The sequence below is a fragment of the Pteropus medius genome, unplaced genomic scaffold (genome assembly GCF_902729225.1).
Source record: "Pteropus medius unplaced genomic scaffold, Ma_sr-lr_union100, whole genome shotgun sequence".
NCBI lineage: Eukaryota > Metazoa > Chordata > Mammalia > Chiroptera > Pteropodidae > Pteropus > Pteropus medius.
Genome location: NW_024348533.1, coordinates 1,035,585 through 1,058,180, shown reverse-complemented (window position 1 = coordinate 1,058,180; position 22,596 = coordinate 1,035,585). Strand labels below are relative to the sequence as shown.

General features: G+C 33.9%; 1 protein-coding gene across 3 annotated transcripts in view; it reads right to left on the bottom strand.

Annotated features, from left to right (window-relative positions):
• Positions 1-22,596, bottom strand: part of RAPGEF6 (Rap guanine nucleotide exchange factor 6) — a 151,797-nt gene that overhangs the window by 78,851 nt on the left and 50,350 nt on the right. For all 3 annotated transcript variants that reach the window (XM_039879999.1, XM_039879997.1, XM_039879998.1), the window contains exon 6: positions 19,327-19,470. In XM_039879999.1, the coding sequence (XP_039735933.1) occupies positions 19,327-19,470 (144 nt within the window). The remainder of the gene's footprint in view (positions 1-19,326; positions 19,471-22,596) is intronic.

Below are 22,596 nucleotides of genomic sequence, written 5' to 3'. Positions count from 1 at the left end.
ATCTAAATTATGTTATCTGAAGAGGAGTCACTATAATCATAAAAACTACACTCGAAGAAACTACATTAAGAACTTTCCCCAGTGATAATGGTGGGTTGCAATCCAGATGAATTTTATAACCAAGATAAACAGAAAAAAAAAAAAATGGAACACACACATATGATCTGGTTTTTGAGGTTGCTTTTCTTCTGACAGTATTTTATTACTCCTAAAGAGGATGCCAATAGACTGAGAAGGACTTCTGATAGTCACTGGTCAAAAAGACAAAAGCTATATTCCAAACTCTAGCAAAGAAAGGTCACACTTTGAATTGAGATCCTGAAGAATGCATTACACTCTGCGAGTGAAGTGTGATCCCAAAGTGAAATGTCACCCATTTTAGAATCATTTCAACTGATGTTGGATGAAGGTTATACAGAATTACTAGTGAAAAAAAAATCATCAGAAAAATCATCCTAGGCCTCAAATTATTTAAACAATTTTGCATACACAACATCCATTGCTCAAATAAAACCAGGCACATATTACGAGACAGAATGGCACTGATGAAAACTAGGAGAAGTAATAAACTCTAGAAACCAATGAAGAACTTTCAAATAATGGAGCTATCAGATGCAGATTAAAAAAAAAAACTGTATTTAATATACGCCAGGGATTGGCAAACATTTTCTTTAAAGCAGTGGTCCCCAATCTTTTTGGCACCAGGACCGGTGCTCCTATGAGACTCTAATTCCTGATGATGATCTGAGGTGGAGCTGAGGTGGTGATGCTATTGCTGGGGAACGGCTGTGATGAGTGTCGCTCATTTCCTGCTGTGAGGCCCAGTTCCTAACAGGCCACGGATCAGAACTGGTCTGTGGCCGGGGACTGGGGACCCCTGCTTTAAAGAACCAAAGATTACATACTTTAACTTTTTGCAAGCCACACACAGTCTCTGTGGTATACTTTTCTTTGGCTTTTTTTTTTTTTTTTATAAAACCACCTTTTAAAAGTGTAAAAATCATTCTTTGCTTACAGGTCATGCAGCTCATTGGCCATATTTGGTCCAGTTTAGCAGTCCATGTTACATAGATTCACTGAGGCAAGACTAAAAATTGTAGCAAAGAAAGAAAACTAATAAATATAAAATAAAAAGTCTACAATTGAAAAATGAAATTATGGAAATAAAAAAAGTCAACATATGACCTCAATAACAGATTTGACAGAGCTAGCACGAAAATCAGAAAAGTAAAGGTTGGTTGGAAAAAATATCCAGAATGAAGCATGGAGAATAGAAAGAACAAAGCTAGGTGAGAAAGGACAGGAACCACAGGAGATACAGTGAGAAGGTAACACCTGAATAACCAGAGTCACTGAAAAAACAGTATTTAAGGCATAGTAGATGATGGCTGAGCATTTCCAAAACTGACAAAAGATACAAAGTCATAGAACAAGCAGCTTTAAAAATTATCAGTAAGATAAACAAAAACAAAACCACAGCTGTGCAAAGCAGGGTAAGACTTGAGGGGAAAAAAAAAAAAAAAAGACAAAGAGTCTTAAAGCAGTCAGGAAAAAAGATTACTTTGACAAGAGCAAAATTAAACTGATGCCTGACATTCTGACATAAATAGGGAAGTCTGAAGACAATGGAGTGATAACTCCAAAAGCCAGAATTCTATACCTAGCAAAAATAGTTCTTGAAAAGGGTAAAGTCATTTTCAGAGAAATAAAAACGAAACATGCCCCAGCAGACTTACAATGAAGGAGATTCACTGGAAGAAAGAAATAATTCCACATGGAAGTTTCTAGATGCAGGTAAAAGGAAAACCAATGCAAAAAGGAAATGTGTGGGTAAATCTACATGAATACTGACATATAAAACCATAAAATTAATGTCCCATGAAGTTTAAAGTATATATGAAACTAAAATACATTATAAAACAATATAAGTATGGAGAAGGGTAAATGAAGTTATTAAAGTGATCTAAATTCTTTGCACTCTCCATGAAACAGCAGCAAGAGACCTGATAGGTGAAGAATGCATTGCTGTAATCTCCAGTTAAAAAAAAAAGTGGGTAACTACCAACTTAAAAAGAGGGAAATATTAAATAATGAAAGGATGAAAAAAATATGTTCCATGAAAACACAAACCGAAACAAAGTTTATATAGTTATATTAATGTTAGATAAAGTAGACTGTGAGGCAGAAGAATTAGTAGAGACAAAAGGGGACATATTTCATAATGTTTGAAATTAGAAAATCTTTAAACAATAAAAATTAAAATGCTATATATCAAAACCTGTGGAATAAGCTAAAGCCATCTCAGAAGCCATTTTATAGCTCTATTATGTGTATTAAAAAAGACAGCAGAAAATCAATGAGCTTACTACAACTGTTTACAATAACTGATTACAGTAACAAAGAAACACTGACGGGAGTATATCTCAGCTCAAATATCTTCCTCCCATTTCATTTCTATAGTTTAGATACAAAGAAAAAAATCTCCTACAGCCATGCCACCTTGAATGTGCTCAATCTCCTCTGATCTCAGAAGCTAAGCAGGGTTGGGCCTGGTTAGTACTTGTCTGATCTCAGAAGCTAAGCAGGGTCAGGCCTGGTTAGTACTTGGATGGGAGACCACCTAGGAATACCAGATGCTATAGGTGAAGATTCCACTTCATGTTTAAAAACTTACCCTTCAAGAATAAACCCTCCACAACTTAGAATGATAATAGAAAAATGAACCCTTTAATAAGAAACGGTACAATCTGAAACTTTTTGCCTCTTACAAATCATACCCAAGCGTTAGTTCATTTAAGAGACGGGCATTCAAAGGGTTCTCTAAGTATGAAATAACATTTATGTTTAACCCTAAAAATGTTTTATAATTGCAGTTCCCCAACAAAACAGCATTCCTCAAAGATCCACTGTTAAATTCCAAGCTGCATTGTTAGCACTTGCTTTTTAAAGCATAGCAGCTACCTGACATAGAAGCATGTGCCTACCCACAAATCACTTATCCACTACCCTTAAAAAGACCAAGGAATAAAGATGATTCTTGTGCATATCACAAAGTCTGTGAGTTCTTGTGTGCTACTCATAGGAAGACATTTCAGAACTCTATACTCATTTTCTGTAAATATAAATTTCTAACAAACATGCCGGTCTAATTAACCATTTACTGAACAAGGAGCACGTAGTGTATATCTGATACTAGTCATAATAACAATGATAGAAAGTCATAAAGTTGGGAGATCAAAAAAGACAAGTAAAATACTAAAATAACAAATGCAACTTAGAAAGACCTCATTCTCACTGAGGGTAGAGAGCAGGGAGAGTGGTTTGCAATGAGTCCTGGGGACAATCAAGACTAAGTGTACTGAACAGGACTGACAGACACCCAGAACTGCAGTGTCCAATTCGGTAGTCCTAGTTACACACAGCTATTGAGCACTTGAAGTGCAGCTAGTCAAATTGAGACAAGTTGTATTTATAAAATACAAATTATAATTTAGCTAAAAAAACTCAATAATTACTACATTTTTATTACTTGTTAAAAAAAACTTACTAGATATATTATTACATTAATTTCATCCTAATTTTTTTTTTAATGTGGCTACCAGAAGGTTTAAAATTGCATGTGGTTCACATTATATTTCTGTTGAACAATATATTAGGCCAGAGACTTGAATGAGCATTCAGGAAACAGTAAGCAAACCAGCATAGTTCAGAGAGGGATGTATACAGGAAGATACAGGAGATGAAAGGCCAGATGTACCATTCTCGGGTGCTTAGATCTCTTGTACTAGAAAAAAGCTACCAAAGAGTTTTAAGCAAGAAAATGGCTGGAAGAGATTTTGATTTTAAAAAGATTATTCTGGAAACATAGAAGGTGAAATGCAAGAAAATTATACATATGAGGAACAGGAAACTTTAGTCAAGGCACAAGAAGACAGAGGCCTTATGGAATTAAAAGCAAGCCACCATAATTATAAAAGAGCTTCTAGAACCAGACGGAGTGACATTATCATAGAAGTGTCAGCTGACAGTGAGAGAGAGAAGAGAGTGAGCATGCAAGCGAGCACTAAAAGTAGATTCTAAAACCTAAAAAGTAGTCTGGAGCCTGTTTTATGGAGACAGTCAAAAATTGCTCAAAAACTCTAGAGGAAATAGCTATATCTAATCAAAGTAACCTTGGGTATACACCAGTACTGTGCCTGAAGCATGTTAAACTATAGGGGAAATATGTATACCTAACTCATTACATTTTTTTTTGTTTTGTTCAATTTATTAGGGTGACATTGCTTAATAAAGTTATATAGCTTTCAAGTGTATAATTCAATAATACGTCATCTGTATACTGCACTGTGTTCACCATCCACAGTCAGATCTTCCGTCACCACATATTGATCCCCTTTACCATTACCTATCTCCTCCTCTCCTCCAGTAGCCACTGAACTATTGTCTGTGTCTATGAGTTATTGTTTGCTTGTCTTGGTCATTTGTTGCTTTCTGTTTTACATCCCACATATGAGTGAAACTTATTACTTTTACTAAAAGATGAGGGTTGGGGGGACACTGTTAAACAACTCAACAAATATTAAAGTTTTAAAATTCTAAGACATGTATTTCTCTCCACTTTAGTATCTTTAAAACCACAGAGCAGCTTTCAATCAATATTTTCATTTAAGAGTAAGTTTATTAAAAGTGCAGATAGACTTACTGAGGAAAAAGGAAATCAGTAGAGGAGTGCCTAGCCAGTTTGAGGACAAGGAATGAAATCAGAGAGGCTGGAGTGAACAAGGAAGAATGTAGCAGAAGATAAAGGAAGAAGAGATCATACACTGTCTAGTAAGTAATAGTGAAGACTGATTCTGAAGAAAGTCTGCCAAGGAAGAGGGAGCAACCACCTGTGTCAAATGCTGGAGAAAGGTAAAGATAAGGGCCAAGAAATGACTTGTAGATTTATCTGTGTGTAAAAATGAGAATGGAAGCATTTTCTAGACCAGTGATTGAAGGAGTGCCTAAAGAAGGAAAATAGAAGCCAAAGTGGTAATACCACCTTCATACCAGTAAACAATCACTTCAAGCAAGTGACTTTAACAGACCAGAAAGGTAAGCTCTCAACTAAGAATCACCCGAGGAAAGTCAACCCCTTGAAAGAAACTCAAAAACACTCAACTAAGAGAAGAATTTAAACTTGAAGAGCTAATAAGACAATAAGGAAAAAAAGGCATCCATAAAATAAAAACAAATTATTAAACAAGGGTGATTATGAAAATGCATCACTGAACAGATTTCAGAAATGCAATGATTAAATTTAGAATTTAAAAGATGAATAGCAGAATAACAATTTGTCACAGATGGAGAATAAATTAGTGAGCCAGAAGATCAAACTGGAAATGCACAGAGTGAAAACAAAATATAAAAATGTTTAGAGACATTATGGACAGATCAAGAGTCCTAACACCTGGAATGATAAAAGAGTTTTCAAAAAAATAAATTTCCCACATCTGAAGATAAATGGGAATCTTTGGCTTAAGAGACTTCTAAGTGCCAAGAAAGGGACACAAAATAAAATGAAAATTAGACAATCCATAGTAAAACTTCATAGCATAAAGGATAAAAAATAAAGCAGAAACAAAGCAAAACACAGCTAACTACTAATAAGAAAAACAGATTACTTAACAAAGGAACAAGAATTATAAGAAACCCAGACTTCTCATCACTGATGGTGGATGCCAGAAGACAGTACATTAACCTTCTCAAAGTGCTTAAGGGAAGAGGCTTCAGATTTATTATTTTACATACCAATAAACAATTATTTTAAGGGTTAATACAAAGTAAAGCATTTTGAACATACAAGGTCTTAAAGTTCCAGACTCTTGCTGCTAGCACCACTTATTTTACCAAGAAAATAAATGAATTCAGAAGTAATGAAATTCAAGTATTTTTCATGGGAAAAATACATGAATTGATAAAATCAATAAAAATGTACTGGAAAATAAAAGTAGCAAGTATGAAAAATTAATCACAAGTTTAATGTGTTTAATCACTATCCAGAGTTAAAATTCTATCAATAGGAACATGAGAGATGGGTGAGAGGGAAGAAGACATGTACTCTATTTTAAATACTTAATTTACACAGTAAAGTATCAATCACAGAATCCTGATCAGATAATATTTGCTGGCTTTTAATGAAATCTTAGAATCTGATCTTTCAAATCCTCTTTGGCTCTTGTGTACTTGTTAAATCTTAAATGAAAAGTTGGTTACCAGTACCCCCAAGGGCGTTTTGTTGGTATTCTGAAAACAAGCCATATATCTCATTCTTAATTTTCTTTAAAGATTTTCCATCTGGTCTCATCCATTTCCCTTTTCATGTCATTTTATACCTCAGTAGAGCCACTATCAAGCATCTGTGTGGGCCCTACAGGTGGCATCTGTACTAAAGAGGCCATTCAAGCCTTACCAGATAATAGTAGAAATGAAGTATGTACCTAGGCTTCTTTCCATCTCTTTACATTTCAACCAGCTGTTTGCCAAATGGGCAGTTAACTTAAATGTCCTTCTAAAAGCTGCCTTTAAGAAAGATATGCAAAGAGCTATCTTTGGGATAAAACACATACCATGATGCTATCATAGTATTCCTCCCTTAGTCACCATCAAGAGGACAACCTTTAAACAAAGACATGATTTCAGACCATCCTAAGAAATGCCTCTATTGTGCTTGTCTCTATTCAAGAGAACTATACAGAAATCTTAATAGTCAATGTTACTTACAATTAAAGTGCTTACTCAAACATTTCGTTTTATAAAACAAAATTAAAAAAAAATCATACTTCTGTTTGCTTTGAAATTTACAGAATAGGAAAGAAATCTTGAGTGGCATCAAATTCAGATCAACTTAAAGGGCTACCATGAACAATACAATTTATTAAATTATACTGTATGTTTTCCTAAAACCTAGCCTGTCCTGTTGTACAGCATTTTGTTTTTTCTGAGTTAATACGTTTGCTTTAAAATGACAAGTGTAATATATGATCTTTAAATAGTCTCAAGCTAGTAATGGTTCACTCACTACTTTGAAAGTACTTAAGAACATTATTAAAATATTTTCGTATAATTACCTTTCATGAGTATTTTCTCCGTATTATTTTACTGCTTAAGAATTAGGACCCAGTTTCCGTAAAATAATACGATTCAATAATTCATTTGATAACACTATATCAGTGAAAAGTGTTGTATAATATAAACTAGAAATTAGAATAACAGAGCTAAATACATTAACCATTTAAGGAAATGAGGCAATACATTCAAGAGTACATTCGAGTATGATTAAAGAAAAGTACAGCAATAGCCAATCACCCAAATGATGATTCAGTCTTAAGACAGTGTATGTCAGATGCATTGCATTTTAAGTCTACAGACTATTAAGAAGGTATTTTTCAAATCCTCTTAGAGGTACACTAAATATTTTAGAGATTCCTTTAATTGAAAAAAATGGCCATGAGATTGGGCTTTTCAGATTGTTTTGTACTACTTAAAGTTTAGAAAATATAACAGTACAATAAAGCTCATTTATAGTTCCAAATAGAACTTAAATTTAATAACTAGATAATAGCAATCTCAAAGAAAATAACAATAGTTACTTACTTTGGAGGCCCATGGCTGAAGACAATTGGCATAACAGCGAACAAGAAAAGCCATTTCCTGGGCTGGAAAGGGTAGTTTCCTTTTCAAACCAGAGCCACACCGATGAGTGTGTTGACAAATTCTGTTAAGTTTCTTTTTACAAATCATACACCATTTTCAGTGTTATAAATATCAAGACAGCTTCTCCAAATTCCCTTCAAACTGAAATCAGGAGCTTACAGTAGCTTACAGATAACTGCAACAGTTTTCATCAAAATGTTCACTTTTAACAAGCAAATCACAGTAAATCAAGATGTTTATATTTCTGGCTCAGAACATACAGACATACACATGCTTCCTCAGGCACCTGGCATAGACATACACAGTAGTAACACAACAGATAATAATGTGTCAATACAAATAAGGCAACATGCACCAAATCCTGGATTCTGAGAAACCTTTCCTCTCTGTAACACAGCTTTGTCTTTTCTTCAACTTATTTCATTCTGTAAAGCAAGCACTGCAGTAATTCTTCTGCATCAGAAGCAAATCAGAACACTGTATCCTTAAGATGAAAGTTTCTTCTTTATATTCGTAACCACCAGAGGTTTAAAAAAAAAAAAAAAAATCAACCGTTGAGCGAATGGCAGAAGACATATGCTCTAACAGGTTTTATCCTGCAGCATGCCTGAGAATCTCCAAAATTAAAAATTTCTCTTTTCACATGAACTGTTTACAGCTCGGCAGTATTGCTTCTTGTTCTAATGCATCACTAAGGCAGTATTGCTGATTTAAGTCTGGCTTTCTGGCTGAAAATTTACATACAATATAGTACAAAAACACTACATATTCTGCTAAAGCAAGACTATATGTTAGTGTCTTAATTCCTACTGTCCTTGCCTGTTTCACAGCAGCTCCCTAAGGAGAAGCTCCTATTGATTCTATGCTCTGCAGTAAGATGAAATATCTAATAAGAAGGAAAGAGTGGGAGGAGAATAGAGCTAAAAGGATGACATCACCTGTATAGAAAGCCTTCAGAAACTGCATTAGATCAATTGTCTACTCTATCTGCAGATGTAGCCCAAAGAGCAATTTATTAAAACACACACACACACACACACACACACACACCCTTCTGTGAGACGTGTCAACAAGCTAAATTCTAGAAGAAAATATTGGCTTAAGCACCTATTTCAGTTTAAAAAATCCATTTTAATTTTTAATGCTATGCATTGATACATAGCTTTATGTAGGAAGCCATATTTCCTAATATTATTATTCAAATTTAAAACAGTATTGCCTTCCCAAGAGAAAACAATTAGCTCTGGGAAGATTCTCTTGTATCGCAAACACACATACTGCAGCCTAGTTCTCAGATGTCACATATATACATTCCCGACTACTAATTCAAGGGTTCCTGCTTGTAAAACTTCCTATTTAACAAATAGCTGTTCTGAAAGGTATAACTTTCAGGACCACTTTAAATTAACATTAAAAATATCAAATCTGGTATTAAGATTTGTATGTGAACAGTAAGCTCAAAAGGGAACAACAGAATTTTGATTTGCAAAGGAAAGCTGAAAAAAAAAAAAGTAAGAGGCACAACAGCCCACTTGCAGCATGCAGCACGTCTTCTGAGGAAGAATAATCTATGCAATGTGGTACTTTGACACAGCCCAATGCTCAATTCCTAGAAAGAGACCAGAAGCCAGTAAAACTCAGAAGGAATTAGAAGAAAATGTTAAAGCCTGCCTCCAAATTGAGCTTAGACTAAAAGAAAATCTCATTTTTCTATAAAAATTACAGGAAAAAACCTTAAATTTTGCCACACCCTCTCCAATCTGAAAACACAATTCCTCTAGTGCTCGCCTTTATCCTTTATGCTTCTGCCACAAGGCATCTACTGCAGCTACTACCATAGTTTGCACTTAAAGTTGTAATGCTGCCTCCCAATGACCAAAGTCAGTCACAGTTTCCAATGATAAAATACAGTTAGTACGCCTCGAAGCACAAAATTATGAAAATAAAAATCAATGAACATATTAAAGTAAGAGAACTATTATGCTTTATTCACCTGACACTATTTTGAGGGGAAGAAGCTTTCAACATAAGAGAAATTATTACCTGAAGGACAGGTATTATTACAAAGGATTCCACTGACATAAAAAGAAACATCTTGTCATTGGGGGAAAAAAAGTTCTTCAATACCCTTGGGCAAAGTATGAGTCACTTTTTGAACAACACTGATGCCAATCTGAGCTATGCTGCTACTTATCAGACTAGAATTTACTTAGTGAAACGTGGTATTATTCTGAACAGACAAGTCATGCTTTTATAATATGTGATCATTAATGAATTAAGATCTCCATAAAACTTAAGAACTATTTGTTCTGCAAAAATTTTAAAAGAATACATAAAACTTGCATTTTTATTTAAAATTAAATCTCATAAATACAAATAAGCATGACTCCAGTTTTCTAAATGTAAAAAACATGGAAAATACAGGTTGATTTTCAAGCACCAATGTATTTTTTTCAACTTAATAAACTACAATGGGTTGGAATTTCAACAAGACATTAAGAATTCAAGAATAAATTAACTAAAATATAATTTTAACCACTAATTTTTTAAAATAGGAAAATGATAGTAGGCACTTTGTATGTAATGAAGTCAATCATTTCCTAAAGATAAACTTCTAAAGAGACAAGCATTTTGCACATAAATATTAGTAATATGACTAAAAAACATTTCAGTTTCAATGCCAGACATTAATTATATTCATATGTAATAACAACAGAGTAAGTTACAACCAAATAAAAAAGCAAAATCCTAATGGGTACCTTTCTCCCTTCTCATAAATCATATTGATAGCACACAAAGAAGGACCCCAAGCTGAGCAAGGGAGAGACAGCCATCCCTTAGCTGCTCTAACAAGCTGTAGCCCTATTCGTGAAATGTAATCCACTAATGCCATATGTTACAACTAGTAGTAAACACCAACTCAATAAAGGAACTCTCTTCATTTTGGCCTGTAAGTGAGGATGACATAATCCTTTTCCTTGTTCTACCAATCATCTCATAGTATCTGCCATTCTAGGCAATTGTATGATGAATCTAAAACGTAAAATCTCCCTGTGCAACAATACCATGAAAGAAACAGGATAAATTCTATATTTAGCATATGAATCCATTACTACTCTGATGATATACCACATTGTTTCTCCAGAAATAATCACTTAACCTCTTATTACTGAAGGAAGAAATAAACATCATTTGAAGAGAATATTAATTTATCAAATAACCAAAAATATGTGATTAGGTGAATGAATAATTTTTCACTTCCACTACTTTTAGAATTTTATCTTGATCTCATTCCATTATCTTACCAATTCAAATGAAGTAACTGCTGCAAGGGAGAATGCCTTCCCTGATCTACACTTTGTCTAGGAATCATCAGACAGGATAACATTCCCCCTGCATACAAAATGCCACGATGCTAAGCCATACTGATGAAATCTTTAGCTTTAAAAAGGTCTTCCACATACTACAAAATAAAGCAATCAATGCGTGTTGGCTTTGCAAAGCTTCAAACTATTACAAAATATTTTTATTAAAAATGTGAATGCTACATAGCTAATAATTAAAATTTATGTTAACTGTATAAATTATTTCTAAACAAAAATACAGAGGAACATTTGACAACATATTGTATGGAAAGCCAAAGATGAGGTTCTGATAGATACTAACAATAACTATTTATTTTATTTCAGTAAGTAACAACCCTGAAAAGGAGAGGGAAAGGTTGTCAAGAATAAAGGTAAGTTATCAGAGTATATATATTCTAAACATTATAAAAAACAAAACCCAACAATAACAAAAACCAGGTTTGTAGTGATCTCAAGCACAGTCACATTTATTCCCCGTCTGCACAGTGAAATATAATCACAACTTAGAGAAGCCAAACCAAAGGGGGTGAGTAACAAAAGAAAAATTATGCAGTTTTACAAAATAAAATAAAGCCACTCGTTTCTGTATTTTAGTTGTATTTGGTCTTTGAAATATAAACTGTTAAATGAACTGATTTATATAGTAAAAATATTTTAATCCTTTTGGAAAATGAATAAATGACACTTTACCATAATGTCAGAGGTAACATACAAGCTCTTTTAAGGGATCATAGCAAGCTTTCCCACCCCTTTCCACCTCCCCCACCTTGGTTAACTTGAACATGTGAAATGAATCTTTGCAGTTATCAGACCCTGGTTAACTCTTATTACTGGTGCCTCTCAGGAATTCCTCCTTTTAAACTGTATCTTATCTATTCCTCAGCCCTTCTGAAGGAGGGAAGCCAGTGCACCAACACCCACCCTCCTATTCTTCTGTAAAGAACAGTGTGCTTCAGCACACTTTCACCTATATCCACTAAATGATCAGCACCATGCTGTTGAAAACCCTGTCAAAGCCACCAGCAGGACACATATGCACTATGAAATATGATCCATCCTTAGGGAGTGACTGAGGAAGAAAAAGCAAAGCAAAGAGGGAGAGGGAAGCCTTCATCAGCTAAGGTGATGTAAGCTTCTATAATTAGAATCAGTGAAACCGAAGGAACAATAAAAAGGCAGCACCATGCTTTTCTACTTTCCCCTACACTGTGCAGTTGTATCAAGCATTTTTCACTCAAACACACATAAATACAAGAAAACACTTTGTATATATAGTAATCAGTCAAGTATGCTACATATTAAATGCAAACCTCAAGTAAAATTAACAAAAATAAAATGCATATAATAATTAAAACAGAGCTATATATCAACATGACAAAAAAAAATCTCACTTAAAAAATTAAACTATTGAGAATACTGTTTCCATTTGTAAATTCTGGATTATATTAGAGATTACCTTTATAACACTTCTCTAATTTTAAATACTGCATTTTCTAGTGGTATAAAAGCCAAATGCGGAACAGATAACAAATCAAACTAAAAGGCAATAACAATCAGCATGAATGTGTTTGCTATTTCTGAGTAGTTACTCCCCTTTCAAGTGGATGGGTCTCGCAAATCATTACCTTAGACCACTGGTATACATTAGTGTCAGAGTTGCTTCAAACAGTCTTCAAAAAAGCTTTCTTTAGCAATTATTGCGTAAAGTGTTTCAGGTATGATAAAAATCTTCCCGATCCAGGTTCCCTGGGCAGTGGGCAGATCCAAAGGAATCAGTGTCACCTTTAAGGGAGGGAGAACTGCCCCAGACAGCTAGTGGGGCGTGTACTGCCCTCCTCCTGATACTCCTGAAGTTCATTCAGAGTAAATGATAAAGACAATTTTAAATAATGACTACTTAGAAGTTGGCAATACTTACGTAGAGCCTTAAAAATAATGTTCATACCCATAACCCAGTAATTTAACTCATTTGAATCAATCTTAAGGAAAAAGTCAGTCACAAATTTATTCATACAAGTTTTCTGTTAGAACAGAGAAAACAGGAAGCTGTGTGAGAACACTTTGTTATACTTATACAATATAATATTAACTACACTCATATAATATAATATTACTGTTAAAAGTAATGTTTAGGCAAATTTTAATTACATGAGAAGTAGAGAGCCAGGATATATAACTAAATATTCAGCACTGTCTTAATTAGTTAAAAGATCTGAATTAATCAAGATATATATTTAAAAATCTTTAGCAACACTATCTCTGGTTTTAAGGATTACACTAAATTTATTTCCTTAATATTCTATATATTTTTACATTTCTATAATGAGCATTTTGTTTCACAATTTTTTAAAATTTTGCTCTAGGCAGGCATCTGTCCTACTTTGATTACAATACCAACCCTTTGCTTTTTCTCTGTCCATTTGTGGATTCGTGACCCTCTAACTAGGTACATGAACCTATCTACATTCTCCATTATTTTCCAGAAGACAAATGAGAAGCAGAATTCTAGATGTTAAACTCTCATGAATAAAAAAAAAAAAGTCCTCTTCTGTTTTTAAGGTACAAAGAACCATAACAAACACACCTGCCCAGGCACTCTGAGTTGTAAACAGGGTGACAGGAAACAATATTGAAAAGCTGCAGACTCTCAGAGGTAGGCTCCAAATTTCTCAGTAGCTATCTGGTCAGCACTGTCTTCCATACAAATAAAATTAATAAAGGCTCCGCATACACAGAAGTGACAGAAGATTATTTATTCAGTCATCCTTTCATTCTACAAGTATTTACCAAACATGAAATGTAATTGAAAACAATCAGGATCAATCAAGTCCACAAGTACAAAATAAAGTTCACAATGTTGACATTTTCTTCATCAATCAGTGACTATGACTTATACAGCCTAAACTAGAAATTCTGATAGAAGATGCAACGGGAATGCTTACACCTCTTCCATTTTGACTAGAATATTTGAATTATTTGCTCACTGGCACTCTGCTATGGGCTGAATATTTGTGTCCCCCACTCCCCAACTGTATGTTGAAATTTTAATCTCCAAAGTGACAGTGTCAGGAGGTGGGGCCTTTGGGAGGTTGAGTCATGAGGGCCCTGGGACATTTAAAATAAAAAGTTTGAGCTACATTTCTAACATCTGTAATTTACTTAAAATTAATACATGTATTACTAGGAAAAATATTTTATGTTCATTACAAATACTATTCACAAAAATTCTCAGAAATTTAAAATGGTACCAGTACATACGAACTCTACTATTTTCTTCCCATATCTTGGAGACTGTTTTTGCAATCTACGCTTTAAGACACTTGGGTTAAACTACTGGCTTTGCTAACTACTATCAGAAAGGTCTTCAAATCAATAATTCCAAAACCAGTCATACTCTGTCATTTAATTGGCTTCTAGCCACTCATTGTATATGGCAAAGCAACTCATTCAGAGACTTTCATACACATTTTGTAACTACTTCATCTTGTAACGTTGGGCAAAGAAATTACCTTCTTCAAAATGAGCTACTGTGATTCTATGCTATAAAAACTGAAGCGGGGGTGGGGGGAACTGGCTGATGTTTGGCTGTTCTAACTTCAAGCCAGCTTGATTTTATTTTTCCTATTTTTAATCTCCCTTTGTTCTGATTCTTTAGCTTATTTGTTTTCAGTTATCTTAATATAGTTACATATTTTGGTAAACACATCTTATATCCAGGTATAGAATAAATAATAAAGTATTTTGTAAGCATTAGGAGCAAAGATATTTTTTGAGCATTTACAATAGTGACAACAGAAAGAGAAGCTGCTGACATTACTGAAAGTTTTTCAGGGCACCAAACACTAGGCAGAGCCTTTTATATAGTTTTTCTCATTTAATCCTTTCACAAATCTATAGGTTAAATATTAAAACAGACATAGAAAGGTTATACAACTTGCCCAAAATGACACATGAACATAAGCTGATATAAGACCGGGCATTCTTTTTCTCTTTTGACAGGCAATGCTCTGAGGATATAATGATGATGGTTCACATTTTCAAGGCATGGCATTGTGATGGAAGACAGACATTTGTATAAACGACTACAATGTAGTGAAATAAATAGTCACAGATATATATATGGGATATTATGAGAATGCAGATAAGTGTACCTAACCCTTCTCCAAGGGAAAGTCATGGAATCCTCCCATGATGATGTGTAATTGAGTCTTGAAGATGATAAGGATTTTGCCAAGACGAAGAATAAAAGGGCATTCTAAGCAAAAAAAAAAAAAAATGGTATAAATATGTCCCGAGATGGATGTGTTAAGTAACTTTATTGTGGTAATCACTTTGTAATGTATATGTATATCAAATCATCATGTTCTAGTCTTTAAACTTATATAATGATACATGTCAACTATATCTCAATAAAACTGAAACAAAATTTTAAAAACATGATTTCTTTAAGGATTAGCATATTTGTTTAGCATGGCTGAAAGGCAGGAAATATGCAGAAAAAAAGAGAAAAGCTGGAGAGGCTGACAAAGTCTAGACCTATGCTGTCCAACATGGTGGCTACTGGCCACATGTGGTTACTTTCATGTAAATTATTTAAAATTAAAAGTTTAAATTAAAATCCTCAGTGATACTAGCCACATTTGAAGTGTTCAACAGCCATATGTGGCTAGTTACTGCCAATTTGGAAAGCATGGTTATAAAACATTTCATTATTGCCAAAAGTTCTACTAGACAGAACTGGTCTAGACCATGAAGGTCTGAGAAGCTAGACCATTGGAATTCCTCTGATAGATGGTGATAAAACATGAAAAGATCTGAATTTAAAAGAAGTGATGTTGTTATAGCTTCATTTAGGGCTGAAAGAGGTAAAACGAACAGGCTAATGAATAGACTAAAGGGATAGAGAGGAAGATGTATGGAATAAGGCTAGCAGTAGGGAAACCAGAGAGAAGAGAAAAACAAATCTTAAAGTCAGATAAACAAAATGTCAAGTAGGTATCTTTTAAGGAAGAGACTACGAAACACTACGATTTTTAAAAAATTTCCAAATCTCTCAAAATGAAAAAACACTGCTTTACAATGAAAGTTGGCTAGGAAGTATGAGAGATTGCTCTTACGACTGTTCTGGAAAGAATGGCAATGGACACTAAGGGAATGACATGGGGAAATTGAGTGGAGGGCACACATTTTGAAACATTTGAGAAGAAGAACCTACAGACATTACTGACTGTGAATGTGCACATGTTCCAAGTATGTCAGCAATCATCTGCTATTACCATCCTCATTTTCAGATATAAAGCAACCAAAAAAGAGGCAGATCTGCTATTACCATCCTCATTTTCAGATATAAAGCAACCAAAGCGCAAAGGGTTTAAATGAAATGTCCCTATCATACAGTTAGTGAAGGAAGGATTCAAGATAAATGGCTCATCGAAATACTAGACTATTTCCACTTTAATAACCTATCCAACTCATCAAATATTGCTCCCTATCACTTTTTGGCTGTTTCTAAATATCATATACACCCTCCTCAAAGATCAAATCTCTGAAATCACTGAGAAATTTGGAGACATTTAAATTTGCTGCAAGCTCTGATACAATACCCTAACGAGTTTCAAAAATTACTTTATAGAGGCACCCTTTTTTATATTAAAATAAAAATTTTCACTTTAAGATTATGGTTCTCCTCTTTATGCAAAGCAATGTATACAAAACCATGAAAATATTTCATAAGTGTAAACCATCTTTTTCAACTGTTCTGAGCATTTGGTTAGAAAATAAAAACACATGCAAAAATCTTTAATATTTACAAAACCTTGCAGATTGTGTGCTATTATGATAAAACAACAGCAACAAAATCTTCTGACATCTTTAAGAATTTTTTATCTTTGGCACTCTAGCAAGAAAAAGTTCATAATGGTTTGCAAATGAAAAAAAGAAAATGTCAAATTTCCACTGCTGTCTAAAAAAAAGGAATGACCCCTGATCTTTCTCCGACAGTAGAACAAAAGAAATAAAGAACCTTGTAGGAGCTATAAAACTAATTTTCTACCGGATGCTTAATTAATTACTGGATTCTCAATTAATACTAATTAAGATTTTTTGCTACAAAGTGTTCTTATCCAGACCAACTACCAATATGCAGGAATTTGGCCAGATGCATAGGTTTTACATAATTGGTGCAATTAATTAGAAATGAAAACCTCTTAATAATGCATTTTCTAAGTCGCCTGAAATATATGCCTCTTAGAAAAAAAAAAAACAACCCTATTACTTCAAGAAATAGCAAATGTCGGAACATGATCAAAAACCTTGCTATAACCCAGTCCCATGGTTAATAAATCAGTTTTATCTAAACTGAATCAACTTAGCTCTTCCCTTTCCATGATCTGCCAAATTCCTGACAGTACTTATTAGGATAACCATCTAAAACTAGCCAATATAAGCCTTTACATGCAAAAATGCCACACTTAAAGTTATCAAATAGAAAGAATCCCAAGCAATGGGCCTACAGCTCTTTCTGGTGTACTCAGGAAACGTGCATATCCCTATGAGGACAACTTTCAGGACACATGAGGGCTAAAAGTAAATGACTCATAAGCACTAGCCACAGTTACCAAGAGAAAATATGGAATCTGTCTAAGCTTCGTGACATAACACCAAAAAATTTAAGAAAACATACTAAAGTTGCAACTAGAATAAGCAAATCATCAAAGCACACACACGAACTATGCATAGACTCTAATTCATACAAGGAGAAAAGAACAAAATAATTATTTTAATTTAGCAGTTCTATTTCTTAGATTCTTTTCTAAAGAAAAAAAGATATGGTCATATATAACCAAAGACACTTAGCATCTTATTTTTTTTTTAATTATTTTTTTATAAAGTAATTTTTTAATTTAAACCTATAAAAATATAAATGACCAAATACTGGGAACTGAGTAAATAAATTTCAGCAATTATTATAATAGAGTACCATGACACTATTAAGAATAGTGTTGTAAAAAATGAATCCATTTAATAACATTCAAAGATGTTCAGTTACAAGATTTAAAAAATTACAAGACATATCATATATTTAAGTTTTAAAAAGTCAAAAAGCTTACATATCTTTTTATATGATAAAAGCTTTATCCAAGAATATAGAAAATGTCATCAATGGTTAAACAACTGGGTTGTGTACTAACTTTTAATTTTTCAAAAACAGTCACATATTACTTGTGTAATAAGGCAAAATGTATTAGCTTAATTAGTGATGGGAAAATTTATTATAAAAAAGAAATTAAATAAGAACAGAAAATGAACTTTGTGTGGCTCTGATTGTCATAAAAACTTTTGGTACTATAGTTTGCTGTCAGATGTAGAATGTGCTGTGTTAGTGAAATTAGGCAAATGAGACTAAATCCTTTGAGCTGCCTAAAATTTAACACTTATTCTAGTACAAACTATTCTCTAAATAATTCCTTGTTCCCAACATGGAGTAAGTACATTTCTGTTTCTGACGATCAAAAGAACAAATCATATCCTCAGGAATTTTGCTGCAGTCAATCTCTAGACTGTTTTTATATTCTGGGGGATCATGACTCCTTTGAAAACTGATAAATCCACCTGGATTTATTCTTTCTTGGATTATCCTTACTTCTTGATTCAACTAGCTTTTGTCTAAAATGAAGTTATCTACAGTTACAAAACTGAAGACTTCTGGAGAAACAGCTTATGCTCCTTCTGGTATTCCACAAGTTAATTAGTTCATCTGCTTCTTTGTCAATATTTGCATGTGAAAATACACCTTTAACACTTGCGTATGTTTCTCCAATAACACACATTATATGCATATTTGTCCCCACACCTCAAGGGCAGAAATGACATATTTTTATTTTTTTTGTATGCCTTAAAGCATTATCACAAAAAAAGCTTCAGTGAGTTTACTACCTGAATTTTCAGGACTCTAATCTATATTCCATTCAAGCAATAAAAAAGCAAGAAAATCCACAAATGTGTTTAAAAATGTATGGTAAGAATTTTTTTAGTTTTACATTATTTAAGCAGAAAAGAAAAACAAAAGAAAAACAAAACTCTCACTGGTAAGGGTATTTCTACCTGACTCGACCAAGCAGAATTTTAAAAAATTATATAAATATCTTTACCAGCCCCAAACTTTTACACAGAGCCCAAAGTGTTGACAGCGCCAAAATATATGTCAATTAAAAATACTGATATAAAAATTAAGGAAGATCAATGAAATGCTCCTAAATGTACTCACAGAAAGATAGCTGTTAATGTCCACATCATCAGTAATGGTTTGGCGCTCTCCTTTATGGTTAATTTTCCGAAACCTCCGTCGAGACTGTCTGGCAGGAATTTCTCTTTGTAGAATAGTATCTTCATTATCTTTGGAATTCTCTACCTGAAACACATGTTCACATTCCTGGTTAAACATCCAATTTTTCCATATTACTGACAGTCTATGGAGTCTTAACAAGCTCATAAGGAGGCTTCATTTACTTCTTGCAAGAAACTTTCTCAAGAAAACAGTCTGTATAATGTTCAAGATTAAAGGTGACGTTATTATAAAGATCTGGAGACCACAATTTCCTTCCAGGAAATAGACTCTCTTGCTCACATAAACATATATCCTCTAAGTAAAGTCACTTACCAGAAAAAGAGGCTGTTAAGTACACCTACGCATTCAATAATTATAACTTCTGAGCTAGTTCAATTACAAATTGCCAGATCATACGCACATTTAGCAAACAATCAAGGTTATGATTTTGGTGAATTGGATAGTAAAACAAAAATGCTTTATCCATTATTCTTTGGTGTCCATCTCAATGTATGACTATAGCCAAAGTAAGGCTGGCATCTTTTAAGAAGGGACAATGAGCACTTATTAAAGGCTTAAAATGGGTCAGCTATGCATACACATCATACTATTTAGTTCACACAACAACCCTATAAGCAGGTATTGCTATCACTAGCTTACAATTTAAATAAGATCCAAAAAGATTAGTTAACAGTGATATTTATTGAAGGTGAGTGGGAATATAGGCCTGTCTCCAAAACTCATGCTGCTGACAGAAGACCACACTGCCTAATTACAAACTAAACCATAATTTTAAAAACTCAATTTTACAAAAGACATGTTCTAAAATATACCTTATAATTAATCTCACACCCAATAAATAACATATAATTTCAGTTTTCCCTCACAACTATTTTCCTGCTAATGTCCTATCTTTTGCTAATATAAAAAATTCCTTAGTCATCCAAGTGTGAAATTTCATCAACATTTCTAACTCCCCTGCTTGTCTTCCAAATCTTATCTTCAACCATTTCTTAGAACTTGTCATTCTTTTTTTATAAATCACTCTCACAATGCCCTTTCTTTTATTCCTATTACTACTAACACTTATTCAAGTTTTTTAATCACTTCAGTCCTGAAATACAGCAATAGGTGATTCTGCTGCTTCAGACACGTTCCTCTCTAACTCCATCCGGCTCTTTCAGATAAATCACCTAGATAAATCATCATTACATCAGGTCTCTCGTTTGAAATGCCACGATGGACCACTAATAGTTATCAAATAAAATTTAAACTATTACATTTGACAGTCAAAGTCACATACACTCCAACCCCAAAACAATTTTATCACTTTATCTCATACGTTGTAAGCCTGGAAAAGCTGCTCCTTTATCCTCTTCACAAAATCCCTCTCACATAAAAGCTCTAATGAGATATGTAAAATTTCCTGATGATTTCTCAGAAAGAGTTGATGTCTAAGCTGTTCTGCTTCAGTTATGAGAGTTCAAGAGTAAGTAGCGGCCAAGTCAACATGATTATTCATAGGTCTTTATATGTAAGTAAGGTATATTCTAAGTAACTTATTTCCTCAATTTGTATTAGCCAACCCATTCTATCTTCACATGCTGAAACACTACCAATCATTTAAGACACATCTCAATTGCCATCTATTCCATAACCACAAGAGACATTCCTTTCCTCAGACATGACAAGTTCACTGCATGTGCACAACCTAGAATTCTCAGAAACAGGAAACGCTCCCTACTGCCTGCAGGTCTTTGCATATGCTGCTGTAACTTCTGCCTAAAAGCCCACTCCTCTTTTGAATATCTTGGCCTCCTACACAAACTTCACGATCCAGTTCAAATAACTCCTCTGTCTCAGGAAGGTGCTACTTTTTCTATAGCACTAAGCATACTGACCATAATTATTAGATAGGGTTATCTCATTAACCAGCTAAGGGCCTGCATTATGTCGCATGTCTGCTCATTTAACATTCAAGAAGTGTGCCAAAATGGGCATTATATTCTTTCTCCTCAAATATGTTAGATCCCTGGAAATATGTATAAGTATTCGAGAAATATACAGGAAGGCAGAATGTGACTGAACATCACTCTTCTCACTCTTCTGAAAGGTAAAATCCAGAAGAGACAGGGAACTGATTTCTACTCAACAACTACAGAATTTTGTGTAGGTAGCGAATACATGCTTCCTCCTTGTAATTCAATGTCCTCTTCCAAAAACTGATGAGAGAACACTGTGTTTCCTGAACCATTACACAAGCCATGTACCAGAAATGGTAAGTTATATCATTTAAGGCTCACAATGACCCTATTACATAGCTACTCTTTCAATAGATGGTAGAGTTTCACAAAACTTAAATTATTCAAACAACTGGGTAAGGTCTCAAAACCCAAGTGTGACTAAAAAGTTCATCTCCTTCATACTGCCCTATCGAGGGATAAATCAGATTATCTACTTTAGGTGAAATTCCCATTTCATATGATTCTTAGATCTTTTATTATTCACCACTTAGTAAGCAAAGCAGAGATTTAAACAATAAAGGCTTTTCAAAATATAACAGTAAATTAAATTTAGGAGTTTCTAAGCCTCAAAATTTTGGGAAAAGTATCAAATGAAAAGCAAAACTGAGCAATGTATAAACGATTAAAGCTCCATCTGAAAAGAAGCAAAATATGAGATTAAAAAAAAAACTTTGCAAACACATACTGAATGTGAAATGGCACAAAAGTAAGGAAGCCAAAGACCAAGAATGAAGTGAAACCAATACCAGGACATAGTCTACCAACAAAGCCCCCAAACTATCAGATGATTTTTCCACTGTGGAGAGACTGGACCCTTCACTTTGAGAGTTGTAGGAGCATGGGAGACAGGAAATAAAAGAGAATCCACCAAAGATAGAGAATCCATTGGAGGACTTATTCAGAAACCTCATCCAAATATCTATACCCTCATTGTAAGGGGTGAGCAAGGTATAAGCCCACCCTGCAGAAGGGGACAGGAAGAAAACTTGCTTGGCACTGAGAGAACAGCAGGGAAAAAGCAATCAAACAAAAAACATTTAACCTGAGAATTCAAAATATAAGCCATCCCTCATGCAGGTCTGCAGTTTGAATTCATAATACCTTAAAGACATAAGTAAACTTAAAGAAGTTCAGAACTAATAATGAACATGTGCAACTGGCAAAAACAAATCTAAAACTTCTTTGC